Source organism: Mya arenaria, chromosome 5, assembly GCF_026914265.1.
Source record: "Mya arenaria isolate MELC-2E11 chromosome 5, ASM2691426v1".
In the NCBI taxonomy this organism is placed as follows: domain Eukaryota; kingdom Metazoa; phylum Mollusca; class Bivalvia; order Myida; family Myidae; genus Mya; species Mya arenaria.
Genome location: NC_069126.1, coordinates 6484582 through 6502676, shown reverse-complemented (window position 1 = coordinate 6502676; position 18095 = coordinate 6484582). Strand labels below are relative to the sequence as shown.

The 18095-nt window shown below is 35.8% G+C and overlaps 2 protein-coding genes across 2 annotated transcripts; both read left to right on the top strand.

Moving 5' to 3' along the window:
- Window positions 1–938: 938 nt before the first annotated feature.
- LOC128234022 (perlucin-like protein) lies at window positions 939–4756 on the top strand. Its single transcript, XM_052947964.1, has 6 exons — window positions 939–1010; window positions 1274–1380; window positions 1948–2047; window positions 2617–2721; window positions 4238–4358; window positions 4659–4756. Exons 1-6 carry the CDS (start codon window positions 962–964, stop codon window positions 4687–4689), a joined length of 513 nt encoding a protein of 170 aa, XP_052803924.1. The 5' UTR covers window positions 939–961; the 3' UTR covers window positions 4690–4756.
- A 5700-nt stretch (window positions 4757–10456) lies between these two features.
- LOC128234020 (5-hydroxytryptamine receptor-like) lies at window positions 10457–12277 on the top strand. Its single transcript, XM_052947961.1, has 2 exons — window positions 10457–10868; window positions 11243–12277. Exons 1-2 carry the CDS (start codon window positions 10507–10509, stop codon window positions 12135–12137), a joined length of 1257 nt encoding a protein of 418 aa, XP_052803921.1. The 5' UTR covers window positions 10457–10506; the 3' UTR covers window positions 12138–12277.
- Window positions 12278–18095: the final 5818 nt, after the last annotated feature.

Genomic DNA, 18095 nt, shown 5'->3' with positions numbered 1-18095 from the left:
ATGTGTGAGTCCCCCCTCCCCAACACTATGATACATGTGTGATCGCCCCTCCCCAACACTATGATACATGTGTGAGTCCCCCCTCCCCAACACTATGATACATGTGTGAGTCCCCCCTCCCCAACACTATGATACATGTGTGAGTCCCCCCTCCCCAACACTATGATACATGTGTGAGTCCCCCCTCCCCAACACTATGATACATGTGTGAGTCCCCCCTCCCCAACACTATGATACATGTGTGAGTCCCCCCCTCCCCAACACTGATACATTTGTGAGTCCCCCCTCCCCCACACTATGATACATGTGTGAGTCCCCCCTCCCCAACACTATGATACATGTGTGAGTCCCCCTCCCCAACACTGATACATGTGTGAGTGCCCCCTCCCCCACACTATGATACATGTGTGAGTCCCCCCACCTCAACACTATGATTCATGTGTGAGTCCCCCCTCTCCCACACTATGATACATGTGTGAGTGCCCCCTCCCCCACACTATGATACATGTGTGAGTCCCCCCTCCCCAACACTATGATACATGTGTGAGTCCCCCCTCCCCCACACTATGATACATGTGTGAGAGCCATGATTCAACAACACTTATACATGTGTGAGTGATTCATGAATGAGTGCACGCACGCACGCACGCACGCAGACACACACACACACACACAAACACTGATATATGCGTGAGTGCCCCAATCCCCACACACTGATACATGCGTGAGTTCCCCATCTCCTAAACACTGATACATTTGTGATTACCCCAACCCCTTCAAACTCTATTACATGTGTTAGTGCCCTAATCACCCACACACTGATAATCATAGTAGTCGTTTGCAGGTGCACATTTTTATTCAAAATCATTCTGTCCATCCTTAGTTTGAATATGTGCTGATTATCTTTATAATGTAAATATGTAGTGCAGAAGACGACTATTTTTAAACGTCTTATCGTGAAATGATGACCTGTGTTTCATTAACTATGTTACAGCTTTTATTTGCATCAGGTAAAGTTTTAATATTTATTAGAACAATATTTATATATTTCTGCTCACTCACTCACTCACTCACTCACTCACTCACTCACTCACTCACTCACTCACTCACTCTCACGCACACGCACACGCACACACACACACACACACACGTACACACACACACTGTCATTGGAATGCATCCAATTTAAGTCTGTGGTAAGTTCCGATTTAGCGCCGAGGTTAAATCCATTTTAATAGTATCTTAAAAAGGTTATATTTTCTTTATACAAAAGCGGTATTTACCGTTGCTGTTGGCCAGTGTCCCAGCGGCTGGGAGCATCACGATGAGAGCTGTTACTTTCTTCACTGGCATGACAAGTATGACTGGATAGAATCAACGGTAATTTCGTTGGCAACGTTATTTCTTTACTGGCAAGATAGATATGACTAGATTGAATCATTGCAAATATATGACTGGATAGAATCATGGCAAATATGACTATATGACTGGATAGAATTATGGCAAATATGACTGGAAAGAATAATGGCAAATACGACTTGATAGTATCAAATGCACTGGCATGGCAGATATGACTTAATAGAATCATGATATGTCAAAAAAAATCAATGGCATCATATATATATATATATATATATATGATACTGGATAAATTTATAAAAGCACCAAAATATCGCATTGTATGCTGGGACGTTATCAGCGTATTATATAAACGTAATTTTCAACAAAAGTGCGCCATGTTTCGTGGCATGCAATGAGATATTTGCCGTGTTTATTAACTAGGGAATGTATGGCCACACAGCCTTTAATTTGAATCTATAATATCATATATTAATATCTGTACACAAACAAATGAGTTAAATAAAATAGTACATTAAAATTTATAAGTTTCTTTTGTGCATTAATCATATTATTTGCTTTTAAAACAAACTTCTTTGTTATCTACAGGCGTTTTGTTCAACGCATCCACACGCTTACCTTGCTGATGTCACTGATAACTCAGAGAACGCGTTTATCAAGGGGCTCATTGTCAACAGGTTCGCCAATGGTATGTGCTGCTTACTATAGACATTCATGAGCAATATGTATGCTACCGATCCTCCGGGCAAACCATCAAAGCAGCTCGTATATAACTGAAATAGTATTATGAAAATGAAACAAGAAATACGTGTTATAAGCCAATTCAGAAAGACTTGTATATGATGTTATCATTACGAATTATACACGCCTCATTCAACGTTACTTTAAACAATAATATCATATTTGGGTGTATGATTGTTATTGGTCTTAGATCTGTGATATAACGTACCGATTTATAATGCGTTTAATGATGTTCTCCTCAATATTTTATATTTAAGTCCGCCATGTATCTGGCTTAGAATACTGCGTATATTTTCAGTCAATTAAATTGCAGATAGGAAATCATAAATCATTAAGCTTAGTCATATAGAACTTCGACTTCTGCCTTCTACCACTTAACCGATACATACTCCCCGGGCTAAATTTTGCGTTGAACAAATGGGTCTGCCAATGAGGTTGTATTCTAAGTTCGCTATGCCAAATCATTTATATTTTATTTCAGGTCATCTGACTATAACATGTACATTTTTACCACAGAAAGAGATGCTCATGTTTGGCTTGGAGCTACAGATGAAATAACCGAAGGGGTGTTCGTCTGGAATGTCAATAATCAGAAGGTCATCTACACAGACTGGGGTCCAGGTAAGTCTAAAGTGCTACATTTATTTTATAATTGTTTTACTCTATGATATTGAAGTTACACTGTAAGTATAAAATAAACTATTCTGGTTTTATCGTGGATCGAACCCATGCCTGTACAGTGACAAAAGAGAAGTAAACCGATGCCTTAACCACTCAGCCACAAGGACTGATATTTTAACTTTTTTCAATTACATTGGTAACTTAACGTGAAAATATTATTATTTATATGATAGTATATAGTATATTAATAAATATGTTGGTTACAAACTATCATAGAACCATTGTAAATTAAACAGGTTTGCACAGGCCAAACCACAATACTTTTCTAAAAGTAATAATGAAAGTAAATCTTAATCCAAAATACTAGCAGTAGGTCTTCTGATGGCCACTATAAACTACAAGAAAACAAAACATGTCTTCATGTTCTTGGAGCAGTTCTGTTGCACTGGAGTATAATGATAAATAAACTTCTTCCAATTATATTTATTTTACATTTGATATCACCGCTTGTCTGAGAATCAAATAATTATTCAATGTATGCCTTTATAGGGTTTCAAGGCAGTCATATGTTTCTATTTTGTATTATTGGCATTGTCATGTGGTCATACTCTCTGCCGCGCCAAGTGTTACTGAACTAGTTCATTTGTGCCGAACTTGTCTGCCTCGCCAAGTGTTACTGAACTAGTTCATTTGTGGCGGACTTGTCTAACTCGCCTCGTCATGTGTTACTGAACTAGTTCATTTGTACCGGACTTGTCTGCCTCGCCATGTGTTACTGGACTAGTTCATTTGTGGCGGACTTGTCTGCCTCGCCATGTGTTCCTGAATTATTTCATTTGTGCCGGACTTTTCCGCCTCGCCATGTGTTACTGAACTAGTTCATTTATGGTGGACTTGTCTGCCTCGCCATGTGTTCCTGAATTAGTTTTATTTGTGCCGGACTTGTCTGCCTCGCCATGCGTTCCTGAACTAGTTCATTTTTTGCCGGACTTGTACACCTGTTTTGTAGATATTTCCAATCATTTATATGAGCCAAACACTGACTGGCACCTTAACAGGTTGCCATGTGCTTATGTTTGTTAAGCTGGCATATGCTCCAATATTTGTATGAGCCTTCTAGTAAAAGTGTACGAAGAAACATGTCGATGTTTTGCTCGATCGCCTTGAAGTTCCCCGCCGTCTTCATTGTGCACATACGATTACATTCACCGTACAAAAATATTTCAAGAAATCAAATGGTACGCACATGTATGGTAATAAGTAAAACTCTGGATTTTTATAACTATAACGTTCTTTTTTTTATTAATGTCTGAAATTTTTAAGCCCTATATTTCTTAATTGATTCTGCCATATCAAGAGAGTGTAACAATGTACCACTAGTTATTGGCTGAATACCTATATTTATTAAGATATTCGGCCATATTTTATGAGAATCAAACAAAATTTCACTCGAAAGTCTTGTTAATTGCTGACCCTTTTAAGCCCTAAGTTTATTAATATACTTTACCATATTTAGGAGAGCCCAACAGCGTTCCACTCAACATCCGTGAGGACTGCCTGGTCTACTGGGCTCACTACAGCTGGAAATGGGCTGACTTGGACTGCCACCAGAAATGCTATTTTGTGTGTGAAATGCCGTAAGTTTATTTAGCACATTTTATATTTTTAATATTGATGATGATGCTGATGTTGATGATGCTGATGATGATGATGATGCTGATGATGATGATGCTGATGATAATGATGCTGCTGCTGCTGCTGCTGCTGCTGCTGCTGCTGCTGATGATGATGATGATGATGATGATGATGATGATGATGATGATGATGATTGTTCATATTAGATCCTTAAATATTGTAATTTTACTCCGTGTTTTAAGCATTTCCCTTGTTTTGAGTTCATGGATTGTTTCATATTATGCCATTATTTATACTTTCAGCATGGACGACTCAATCATTGTTGGAAAGTGAAAACAGGTTAAACGGGAAGTTTTTTTATACAATGTAATTTATATCTGAAATAAATATTTCTCTGCGATTTGACTTCATTTGAAATGAGTCTTGTAGGTTTTTTTTATGTATTTGGTTTTGAAAGAAACGCTTTAAATTCTTATACAAAACGTTATAATTTTGTGAAGATTTTTATGACCAATATCATCTGTCTCGTTTGATGTGCAAACATGCATCCATTTCGCACCAATCTCGTCTCGTTTTTTTTTTATGGGGGGGGGGGTTATGCGATAAAAGTCTAGTAAAAGTTATTACTATTTCGGTAAATCGTCGATGAGTTCGTATAAACAAGGGACTTTCATCTCTTATACAATGGCTGCGCCTGGTGATGACGCCGTGACCTCGGAGAAGGATGTATTTCTCTACGCGGGCAAAATTAGGTCGAACGTTTCGACATTTTTCGGGTATTAAAGGAAGAGACCAAGGTTGCGAACGAAAGACAACCTATACACGCAAACTGTGACATGGAAACTATTTACATGTAATATGCTTTACACGGATACAATGCTAAGATAACGTACTTGCTGTGTAATTCTTGTAGTGTACAGTGCGTGATATATTTTGACTTTTACTGTAACGGAAAAGGATGTACAATGCCTAGTACGAGCCCGCTATGATCATATTAATATGGTAAAAAAAATAATGATATGACCTTAAATTAAATATAAATTAGATATTGACCATACACACGCGACCCGACCAAATCGGAGTGTCGATACAGAAGACAAAACTACTTAATTTTTTGCCCAAAGTGTACAATTTACAGATTTTGATTCAAGTTGTAGATGCTTAAACATGTTTCACAAAATTTAATGCAAAAAACAAGGACTACTCAAATGCATGCATTTAAAGAGGATTATAAGAGGGAAATCACATTTTGACCGATTGCAATTAAATTTCTATATATATTGTCAAAAGCCTATGGTTGCCAATGTCTTCGTGGTATCATAAGACACCTATTAACTTATATAACTGAAGATAAGGGTGAAAAGGGGTTGGGTTTAAGTGAATTAAAAGAAGAAAAAACCAGGTTTTCATCTACAAGGCTAATTACACTGAGCTTGTCGTTTTGGGGCGTTCATCGTCGGTTTCCTCCGAATTACTCAAATTATGATTGATGGATAGTGATGAAACTTGGTTTGAAGATAGGTAATGTAAAGAGCTACCCTTGGATTGCTTTTAAGGAGAAAGAGGTCTAGGTCAAGGTTATGAATCTAAGTGCGGCGAAACTAAACAAATACGGTACTAAAGATGCTTTCTACTTAGTTCACTTTTTCATGAAAGTAAAGAGACAGTGCGCTACTTTTTTCTAATTCATACAAGAATGGCTATAATTTCTAATTTCCCATATAAAAAAACCTTGTTTCTTTGCATTGCGGAGTTTCGTGTTAGTAGAACATTTTATATTCCTTCTTAATATTGTGTCTTTGAAAAGCTAGATTGTTTTAAATAACATCAGTCCTTTTACGTTCTTTGATCTTCTTTCCTAGTCTTAAATAATGAACATTTGATTACGGATAAACATTGACATATTTATATCACGCCAACTGGCCACAGTTAATCCTCATGGGTCATATGAGGAAAACATGTATTTAATGCTTAATGATAACATGTTTCATTAAACAAGAACTTTTATTCATTTACTCTAGTTCTGTACGCTGCAATCATGCTTTCACAATATCTTGCAATATGGCCTTATTTTAACCTTTACATATGTTCGAGTTTATAAAATGTGCAAGCTGAATATAGTTTGACATAATTGTCTTATCAGTTTTGTTTTTATCTGTCTATTTCAAAACGATGGCAGCACTTAAAACTTTTTGTTTACCATTTATGCGTATTTCTTTTGTAAAGGCGAACCGAACAGCGCCGCCTATAACATTATAGAGGACTGTCTTGTCTTTTGGGCCGATTATGACTGGCATTGGGCTGACCTGGACTGTCACGAAAAATGCTACTTTGTATGCGAGAAGAAGCTAGAGTTTATTTCATAATTCATGTTTAGCTATTTAAGTCAGAAATCCGACCAACAATGGAGTTAAGAATCTGATGGCTTTTTAAACCATATTATTAAATTTTGATGCCTTGTTGAGTTTAAATTTGATTTATTTTACAGCTATTGTAAAGAAAATTATATTTACTTATGCTAAGTCACTTTTGTTGGCACGGTGATGCACGAAAGTACCTGCGAATACCCGGAGAAAATCCATTCGTCCGTCTGTATGACCACAGACCGAACTAACATACGCACAGGCCTTTTATTAACCCGGAACGTCTAGATCCGAAGCGAGTGCGCTAACCACAACCGGTGTTTGGAAAACATCTTGTTAAATAAATGATGATTGGGAATTTGCAGAAAACACTTCTTTCTGTGTGTGTTTTTATTAATCCAACCGCTAACGGGTCTTTTCTTTATTTTCTTATCAATCATTGTTTGTTTTGTTTTTATATACATGGACATCTTTTAGTTCTAAGTTTGTACCCATATGAGTTTCTTTAATATTTGAAAAAAATAATATATTTCATATTATGGGTCTCCAAGAAGAAATAATGTTAATAGGCTTGTAGGCAATGTTCAAAATGTAATGGCATTTCATGGTTGCATTCAAGTCAAATCAAGTCAAGTTTCCTTTATTTTACTTATTGCAGTACAAACATGGATAAATGAGGTATATGTAATATCATATGATAAATATCCCATTAAAGTGCAGAGAACACAGAACCAATTTACCAAATCGCAAAAATGTAACCAGTTATCACAACAATCATTTAAAACAATGGATTTATAAACGTATGATCAATCTATCAACGCAAATTATAATGAAAAGAGAAATTAACCATATTTTGACATTTTTATATAGTATATTTTTTTCTTTGTTTTCTTCAAAATAATAACATAATCCGAGTAGTGTAATAACAATCATATCGTCGTCGGCATATTTGGGCTGTGGTCATAACCTCGTATCGTCGTCGGCATATTTGGGCTATGGTGATAACCTCGTATCGTCGTCGGCATATTTGGGCTATGGTGATTACCTCGTATCGTCGACGGCATATTTGGGCTACGGTCATAACCTCGTATCGTCGACGGTTTCGTCGTTATGCAAATGCATGCAACTTAACCATTACTTTAAAAACAGTTTAAACATGTTTAAATGAATCTTAGTACACATAATTACGTATACATATATACAGCTAGGTCCTCTACTCTGAGTTGAATAAATGTTGCATCATGCCCTTTTTTCGACTGAAAACAAAAACAGACGTGTGTTGGCGTTCTCTCTACAGCGTTCTTGTTTGGTCGCTACTTCATAGCGTGTGTATATAGTATCAAATTAATTCTACAGTCAGTACCCGTATGTTAAGCGTCATCCTGCTGGTAGGTTTTGGGTCTTCGAAATCACAAAGCAATAAATAGCATTTGTGACCTAACATGGAATAAGTATATCATACACCATAAAAAGATTCATAATTCATGAACTTACAATGTGATACGCTTGTTAAGCTTTTTAATGTAATAATAAGTAATCTAAGTGCCAGCAGTATACATTTTAAAGACGTTGAATTATTGGCAATGTTGTGGTGCTTTATCGACGGTTGTTTGTTTTCTGTAGGTTCTGAACTTGGAATCTGATGCTAAACATATACTCTATTCGGTATGGTCTAAGCATGTTTGAATGCTCATTATTTTACCCTATCTCATTTATAATCTTATAAAGCTTAATGGCGATACATCAGATAGCATCAACATACAAAAATCAGTTCGCCAAGGAGGTGTTTTATCTACATTTTACTATTTAATCTACGTCGACAACCTTCTGAGAGATCTTGAGATCAGTAACAAAGGCTGCTGTGTCCTTTCAACCAAGTCCGGCAATCCTGCATACGCCGATGACATTGCCTTGTTGGCGTTATCTCCCTTGAATCTTCAGAAAATGATGGACATTGTATATCGCTACTGTAAGTCATGGCGAATAGATATGAATGTAAACAAGTAAGGAATAATCGTATTTACAAGGAAACGTGATCCACCCAAAGTTGCAATATGGTGACCAGATAATCCCTCAAACTAATAGTGCGAACCACCTGGGTGTGGAACAAGTTTCTAACATGAAGTGCAAAGCACACATTGAAGAGATGCCAAAAAGCTAAAAATGCATTTTTTGCAATGACTGCTCAAGGTGTACATCCACATGGTCTTAATCCATTAGTTTCGGTTAATCTCTATGTTTAAGTCATAATGTCAATTGTTCTCTTTTGTAGTGAAATATGGAATAATATTGTACAAAGCGATATAGCTTTAGTTAATCGCTTACAACATTTTATGGTTAAGACAATTCAGGGATTTCATTTTCGCACGAGATCTGATATGTGTGAACCAATGCTTGGGCTACATAAATTGTATTCATCGGCGATCATTAAGAAATTGCTATTCTTACATTTGATACTTTGTCTTGACTCTAAATGTACCACTAAGAATATTTTTCTACGACGATACTTTCAGTTTGTAACAGATAGAAATGTTTCTTTAGGTTTTATTCCTAATATATGTAAAATCCTATGTACATATTGGCTTCAAAGCTTTATCAACAATGCTGTAGTTAATCCAGAACGAATTCCCTCTAGACGTCAATGGAAACATACAGATAAAACTATTGTCTCATTGAAAGACACCTCATTATGGTCAGCACGAACTTTGTCAGACGAGGATTATAGACTATTCAAAATTTTGCAACCGCGTGTAAGTAGAGCAACAGTGTATGATATATTTGACTTAAACTTATATAAACATATTCGAATGTTTATTGCAAAGCTGTTGTGCAAAAGGCCACCACAATTGCCACAACGATGTCATGGATGTCAAACAGTTACTGACAATTTGGATATACACATCATTCACGGGTGCACCAAACATGAGCGTGAAAGGTGGCGTCTAATCACTGACGTCATGGAAATGGACATGGGTCTTGCGCAAGAACTGTTGGCAATGGACAGCGTAATGTTTTTCTTAGCACTTCTTGGGTCAGAACTAAGTGTACAGAATTACCAAGCAGTGCGAAAACAATTCTTGAGACGATCGTTTGTATTTATTTATAACTGTCTCGTGAATAGTGCATAATTGTGTTCGATACAAGACTTTTACCTAAAGTTTGATGCAAAGGATACAAACACAATCTCAATATGCATGTTGATATAATATGCTAATTTTTGTGTATGTACATATATCATGTATATAGATATCATGTCTTCATAGTAACTATTTGTTCATAATATGAATATCACCGTTAATGGTGGATATAAAGATAAGTTGAGTTGAGTTGAGTTGGAAATAAAATATAATTAATTTAACCTTTGTTCGACAGTAATGTATGTTTATATAGAATTGTATATACAAAATACTATTCTTCCTTTTCAGAACTGACGATACCGAGGTCATTGGAAAAAACCACATGTCACCGTCTATGTTTGTTTCATTATAAATAAAAGTGGCCTTTTGTTCATGTTTCATTCTCATTCTTTAATACAATCTTGACTGAAGGTATGAGTAAGTCTGTACTTAATACGAACTTTTGAATCGCAATTGTTCGATCTTCCGTTTATGTTTTAATGCGGAAGTGACGAAGTCAAAGAATGTTTTTCCTTCCTTTCCTTGATTGTTATACTACTGTTAAAATATACAATAGTCGTTTCATTTCAACTGCCAATACTTGCTTGAAATATGTGACATGATAGTTTTGGAGTGATAAATGTTGTTAAAAGCTACGTAGTGTTATCAAGATGTTTCAAAGCAATTTGTCTGCATACGACAAGGATAGTTTGGAGAGCGCCGCAACAGACCATTTTGAACAATACATCCCTCTGATAGTATGGATAATAATTCAAAGTGTAACTGGCATTGTTGAAAATATCTTGACTATAACATATTACGCATCAAGACCGAAAAAGCGATCAACAACAGTTTTCATAACTGCAATAGGAATATTTGATTTGTTGGCGTGTATGTTGATTAACACAACAGTCGGGGCGTTGTTTGTGGACATCGATCAATCAAAACGGTTCCTCTGTAAAGGGGCCTACTATATTAACCACATGATTGTGCTTTCATCCGCCATGATATTGTGGTCCATTTCATTAGACAGGTAATAGTTTGTAGTTGTAACACTCTTTGAAAGAGATAATGATAAAAAAAAACATACGTAAATAATGTTAGGTATTAATGTTTTGACATACATTTTGGGCATATAATGTTATAGGTGTCCGTTTCTCCATTACAAAGTCGTTGATTCATAACATTGTTCATGTCAAGGTAACGAACTCGAGATTGATTCAATGCCTTTTTTCAATTGAACTGAAATAAATTGGTATAATCCCATAAAATTTACGTTTCTTAGGTTTGCAATATGTTGACAATCTTGGACGATCACGGAATAGTTTGCAATAAAGGACACCATTGCTAAGCCTTGATAACAGTATTGAAGTAATGGACTTATGGAAAGTGTTTGCATATTTGCAGGTATAGAAAGATATGCCGACCACAGGGATGGCAATTCAGTACCAAGTCGGCAAAGTTGTTCGTTACCTGTGCTGTTATCGTTTCGAGTTTTATGTCCGCACGGGTGTTTATCATCAGTGACATTGTAAGGGTGAATATATCGTGGAGTTACGGCAATATGTCGTACATCATAGGAAACTATTGTACTATTTCAGTTGAGGAAAACCAACAACATGTCGTTTTGATATCACACTTGATCGATGGCGTAACGTTTATTGTTATACTGGCAACGTTCTTATTTATGTATGGAAGGATACTTAAAGTATTGCGGCACCATAGAAGTCAAACAAAGAATATTCGAACAGCAAGGCGAAATCCAGGCCCAAATGTGTATTTAAAAGCCGACAACGTCGAACCCAACGTGACTGTTCTCGACCTTGATACAATATCATTCGAGGGAAACATAACACAAAATATCAGGTCAAATGTTCTGAAAACGTCCCAAAACATTATGGATAGAAGCATTGAAATATCCTCAAACTCGAGTTCGCCCCGCCTTCAACGATTGAGGCCATACAAATCTGAGGACAACCTGTTAAGCAAACATTCTAACAAAGATCTAGGAGATTTTGAACCGGGAACCCTCTACAGAAAAGCAATATCTGAGCAACGATTTGATAGGAAAATTGTTATGATGCTTTTAGCCGTTACGGGTTGTTTTGTCGTATGTTTAACGCCATATTTTGCCGCCACTTTTACTTTGCGTAGTGAATCACGGGACTATGACCTTGAACTCTCTCCTGTAATACAAGTTGCCCTGCGCATGCCCTTCTTGAATAGCGTTATTAATCCTATCATATTTTATGCATGTGATACAAAGTTTAGGTATTTTGCAAAGTATTGTTGTAAAAAGTAAAACAAGTTTTGATAACAACTGTATGAATCCGTTAATTATGCTCTATTTAGTAACTTCGGGAAATGAGAGATCTTTTGGAAACACAAAATGCATGTATGAACAAAATTTATCTAAGAAAACAATCGGCATAGATGTTATGATGTAAGCAGTATATACGAATAAAAATAAACATTAAATAACACAGTTGAAGTTTACTTGTTGACAAAAAAGTTGCGCACGCGTGTGTGTGTGTGTGCGCGCCCGCGCGTGCGTGCGTGCGTGCGTGCGTGCGTGCGTGTGTGTGCGTGATCTGGCATTTGCATATAAATCAATCAAATAACTAGGTGCCGTGCTCTGTTTGATAAGTTGACCACGTGATGTTTATCTTAAGTAAGTTGGTCATGTGACCGCGAATACGGACTTCTTTTCCATTCTTAAATGTCAGAGGAAAAGCACAAACAGTGCTTCAGAATCAATAGTCCACCAACAACCAACCGCAACAATCACTCGCCCGGTAAATATCATCACTCAGCATGAAAATGCCACTGACAAGTGAAATTGGCAATACATTTATATGAATACTTACTCACCCGCAAATGATGAAAATGACCGTTTATTATCGTCCGGCAACAATCACTCGCCTGGAAAAGTATATCTGTCAGCATAAAAATGCCTATGATAAAAGAAATTGGCTATAGGTTTTCATATTCACTTACTTCACCCACAAATGATGAAACATGACCGTTTGTTCCATTTCAGTGGTGCATAACAACATCTTATTTACTGAAGAAATGAAGTCTATCTTTGCCGGCGCAGTTCTGAATTACATTGTATTGTAAATAAATTGGACATGTGCCGATTGTTTACACACTCGTGATATTCAACCGTGATCTTTGACTTGAGGAATTAAAGTTAAATGGTTGGATAATTGTGTGGTTACTCTCCTAAGTGTATGTACTTTTAATAGGCTTCCTTTTTTGTATTCATATTGAAATCGGCTTACCCGATGAATTCGTCCGTCTTGCCAGATAAACTTTCTGCATCCACGTCACTATCTTATTATTCTCTATATATGATGCGCCTTTTCTGCGTTTTGTGATGTTGTTTAAAACATTTTGCTATAAATAAGAAAAACCAAAAGTAAATCAAACGAAGTACAAAATCATATATCTTGTTTCTACTTGCATTTAATACGTGTTCGTGGGCTTTATACAAACATCGTGTTTATCGGTAATCGGCTTATCGATACAGAATCTACATTAAAGTTCCAGTGCGACTTATGGTTAAATAATAAGAGAAAACAATAAGAGTGAGTGTAGAACTATCATATAGTCTCATAGACTGTATGATAGATTCCCGAGGTCCACACGATGATTGTTCAAGAGAATTGTTTGGGAAATACCACTGATATTTCTAACCTGGACCATTAACTCACTGTATGCTAGTAAGTTAGAGAAGTGGGCGGAGCATAGCGCTTTGCAACTAGAGAAATGCTAAGCATTTTCAAGTGAAATTCAAGTGAAATTTCACATATAGAAAAAAGCTCCTGTTTCTAAAATAAAATTATCAAATGGTAAAGATGTCAAAATATCACCTAGATAAATTAGAGTTCTCGTAGTCTAGAGGTTCATGTGTTGGTGTCTTTTTTCTTGACCTCACCGACGTGGCTTCGTATCCCACTAAAACTTAATTCATTTTAATACTATTACTGTTTTTTTTTCTTGATTTGCATACTACCGAGAAAAAAGATTTAACCAAAAATTTCCCAGTTAAAATGCAAATCATTAGTATATAGAGCATCACAGAAGTTTTGGTATTCAGTAAGTCACGTGATATCCAAATTAAGTAATGATTTAGATAATACTTTCGGTTTTGTTTCAATTTGTAATTGCGATACATGTATTTTTTATCATTCTGGTGATAAGGTGAAAATGGCTGTATTGTTTCTTTTTGTGGTGATTTACGCGCAATAGAGCCACTTCTTTTATCATTAGTTTGGGAATCGAAATTAGCACAACTGAATATATATAACAAAAACTGAAATCATTATACGAAATAAATCATGTTAAAATGGCTTTTTAGAGGAACTATTTAACATCAAAATAAAATTACTATGCATCATATCAGTAAAGGTTGCACATGCGATTTTGTGAAATGGATGTGGGATCAATAATTCTACTACCAGAATGCATACACATTGGGGTTTTTATGTTAATTTTAACACAAAATAAACATTTGAGATATGCAAGAAAAATTATCAATGAGCAAATTATCCGACCAGCCTAGTCGGCACATGAAACATTTGCTTTCGCGTCAGATTTTTATCTGGGCAGGTAACACATTATATATATTACTAATATGATATCAAATGCTGATTCAAAGGATTTTGATTGTTATTGACTTTACCCATTTGCTGTAATTACGCTTCATTTAATAAACACTAGATTTATGTTGAAAGTTGAGTTCATGTTATCATGAGTATGTAGTCGTCTGTAGCTCCTAAAGTATTGCATCAAACCATATAAACGATCATAGGTGTTTTGACCTGAGCATGGGCTGGTTTGCACCAGCCATTTTTGTCACATTTCACTTGGGCTAACATGAGTTGTGGCTCTTGTCTTAATAGTAAACAAATTGTATGTTAAAGTTTATTTTGCATGTAACTCGTAGTGTAGCCTTCACTCATGAACAATCACACATAGGGATTTTTTCACATGCAATTTGTGCCCTTGAATAAAAACACGGATATGATTTGTTTGTCGAATGTAGAACCAACGGTATTGCACCTACATTAATGAATTTTCAAAAATTGTGGTCAGCACAGACTATTGCCTAAATGCTATTACTTTTCCAATTTAAAGGGGACATTTTATTTAAAATGCTGTAAAAAAAAGTTTTGGGTGGACGAAACTGCCCATTGCCTATTTTTCATAAACAGTTATAATTATAAATCCGTAATTTTGTCAACAACAAACAGTGTTAGCGAATCGTAGCCACAGTTGGTCGTAGCTACTCGGAAAGCTCCGGCAAACTTCATTATACGCGGGCCGAAGATTTATTGTTAAACGAACAGGCAACCATTACAGAATAAGTCCTAGTTCCTGAACTGGGTTTTTTTCCAAAGTTGTATTGTAAGTCAATCTCAGACCGAGGCTGCGAGGTAGCTCCGGCTATTGAAAATCAGATACCCACCTCTAGGCGATTATTTGTCAATATATGGTCGCTTTGTTTACAAATCAGAACACAGTGGATTTGAAATTGGACCAATAATAACCCTACCATCCCATATTTGAAATTATTTTGTTTCGGATTTGAAAAACATAACATGTTTTAAAAATAGTTTAATGGTTTGCATTTAAATATAACGTTTCAAAAGGTTACACAGAAAGTTATTGATTTAGGAAATAAAATTGCATTCAAAACTTATCTTAATGATACCTCTCGGAGGCTAGCCGACTTAACTATAAACCAATTAAAATGGTTCCTTTTAATAAGGTTACGCCTCTAAGTATAGATGCAGATTAATGTGTGTGGTAACGATATATAAAACATACTACAATGGCATTGTGTCACCTTGATGTTTTCTTTGGTTTCAAAATCATGACAAACAAAGTTATGTACATTTTTGTTGAAAAACATTTCTGCAGAGATTAGAGTAATCAAGATAAGCTTAAAAAGATTTGATTCGCAAGTCTGAGTATAAAGGGCATATCATAAACATGAGATATGTATGAACAGCAATTAACTTATACAAATTGTTTTTCAGCTATTGTTGTTGATATTGCAAGAATGACGGACGAGGATTGATAGCTGTTTGTGGTGCTCTTTTCTGTGCTTTTGTGACGTATTGGTAGCTTGTGTTTAGATTATTATTTTCTGATACGTCATTTCTAGTATGTCAATCATGTACACATAAGTAACATATGCAACTTCAACAATCTAGTAAATGCAATGTTTATATTAAATATTCCAGCAAATACATAGTTAAGTACATATATCATGTGATATAATTGGCATGCCTTTAACTATGTCCGAAAATGATAATTTAACAATATGTTGTTTTTTCCCCGTCTGGGATACTATCTTAGAGTAGGGGTCATTTTCATCGTCTTAAGAGGCGTGGACGGTGGGTCGTTTGCCAGAGACAACATGCACTTGTTTAACAAGGTCCATAACTCTGGTTGTTATAGATTGCGAAATGATGTCCCATGTTTGACTGAAAACAAAGACATAAGTGTCACGTTCCCTCCGCGGCAATTTTGTTTAAAAGATTGGTTATTTATATCCAAAGGCAATTACCAATGAGGACTTACAATGAGGCTAACAGTATTTATTTTTATATTTCAGATGTAACGGTGGTTCGTCATCTACTCGATCTACCGTCAAATATGAAGCCCTGCCCAATCTGCGGGAAAACCTTCCTAGAAAGTTCGAAACTTACCCGCCATGTGCAAGTACACACGGGAGAGAAACCATAAACCTGCGACCTCTTTGGCAAGAGTTTTGGACGCAAGGATGCATTGAGATTACACATAAAATTAATGAGATCATCTGCTTCCTTGAAATTAATGTACATTGTGTGTGCAAAGCTTGTTAACTACTTGATAATGTGTTTCTGATTGTATAATGCCTTTAAACTTGTGCTGTACTCATAAATCGCAATTTGGTGAATAACTTAACATGATTTACAGTTTTATCACCAAGATGTTTTTGCAAAAATGCGTGAAATTTATTTCTATGTGGTTATGGATATATATATGTATATAATACGCGTGTGCGTGTGCGTGTGTGTGTGTGTGTGTGTGTGTTAATCACAGATCAGCAGTTTAATCAGGGATATGAAATATGCATACATCATGTCTCATATTGTATATCGATAAATAAGAAAAATATTCGCAAAATATATCACGAAAAATACCAGATATGTAACAAACATTTTTGTTTAGTTCGCCCACCAGTATGTGATTTAAATTAAAATTAATATTGAACTTGAAACGCCACAATGCGACGAAACCAGGTTTTTAATATGGGCAATCAGAAATAATAACCAAATAATTTCTTGTATGATGTATGAAAAACTAGCAGCCTAAAGTAATTGGGCGAAAACTATTTTCGGACTTGAAGTTACAGTGACATTGACCTTATGCAATCTTTCTCAAAAGCAATCCTAAGCTAGCGTGTCATATACGCTACCTACACTACAACTTTCATCACTATCCATCAATTTGTTATAAAGTTTAAAGTTAACCTAGTCTAGATCTTCCCAAAAGCAACCTCCAACCAACCTTTATCATTATCCATCAATCCTAACTGAAGTTATTGGGCGAAAACCATTTTTCTATTTCAGTAACAGTGCCCTTGACCTTAGCCCCACCACCCTAAAAAGCATAACCTAGCTTATTCTTTACATAAGCTACCTACACAACAACTTTTATCACTATCAATCAAATCTTACTTAAGTAATTGACGGAAACCAATTTTAGTAACAGTGACCTTGACCTTGACTCCACCCCCATCAAAAGAAATTTCAAGCTAGCTCTTCACATAAGCTACCAACACACCAACTTTAAACAAACTGTTCATCAATTCTTACTTAAGTTATTGGACGGAAACCATTTTTCTATTTTAAGTAACAGTGCCCTTGAACTTGACACTATCCCCCTCAAAGGCGTGAATAGCGTTGGAAACATACGGTTTATATAGCCACGCTATATGTGTCTAGTGGTGTCTAGTGGTGTAAATCATCAACTCAGTATTTATCATCTAAATGGAGTATCATATGAGTGATAGGCTTTGCTTAGGCATAACAATTTTAATAAACTCGTTTAATATATTCCATATTCAATTACCGCACATGGAACATTTTAAATTTATATAATGGCATGAAATATATTACGTATTAACATGACATTTGCGTCTTATTTTTTCTTCCTTAAAGCTTGTTGTTGAATGGAGCGGGTCCCACTTACGTTTGCCTTA

Excerpts from the sequence above, each read along its gene's own strand:
- LOC128234022 (XM_052947964.1), top strand. The coding sequence starts at position 962 with ATGATGACCTGTGTTTCATTAACTATGTTACAGCTTTTATTTGCATCA. Across the intron at positions 1,381-1,947 it reads ATGACTGGATAGAATCAACG|GCGTTTTGTTCAACGCATCC; the intron begins GTAATTTCGTTG and ends TGTTATCTACAG. Across the intron at positions 2,722-4,237 it reads CTACACAGACTGGGGTCCAG|GAGAGCCCAACAGCGTTCCA; the intron begins GTAAGTCTAAAG and ends TACCATATTTAG.
- LOC128234020 (XM_052947961.1), top strand. The coding sequence starts at position 10,507 with ATGTTTCAAAGCAATTTGTCTGCATACGACAAGGATAGTTTGGAGAGC. Across the intron at positions 10,869-11,242 it reads TGGTCCATTTCATTAGACAG|GTATAGAAAGATATGCCGAC; the intron begins GTAATAGTTTGT and ends GCATATTTGCAG.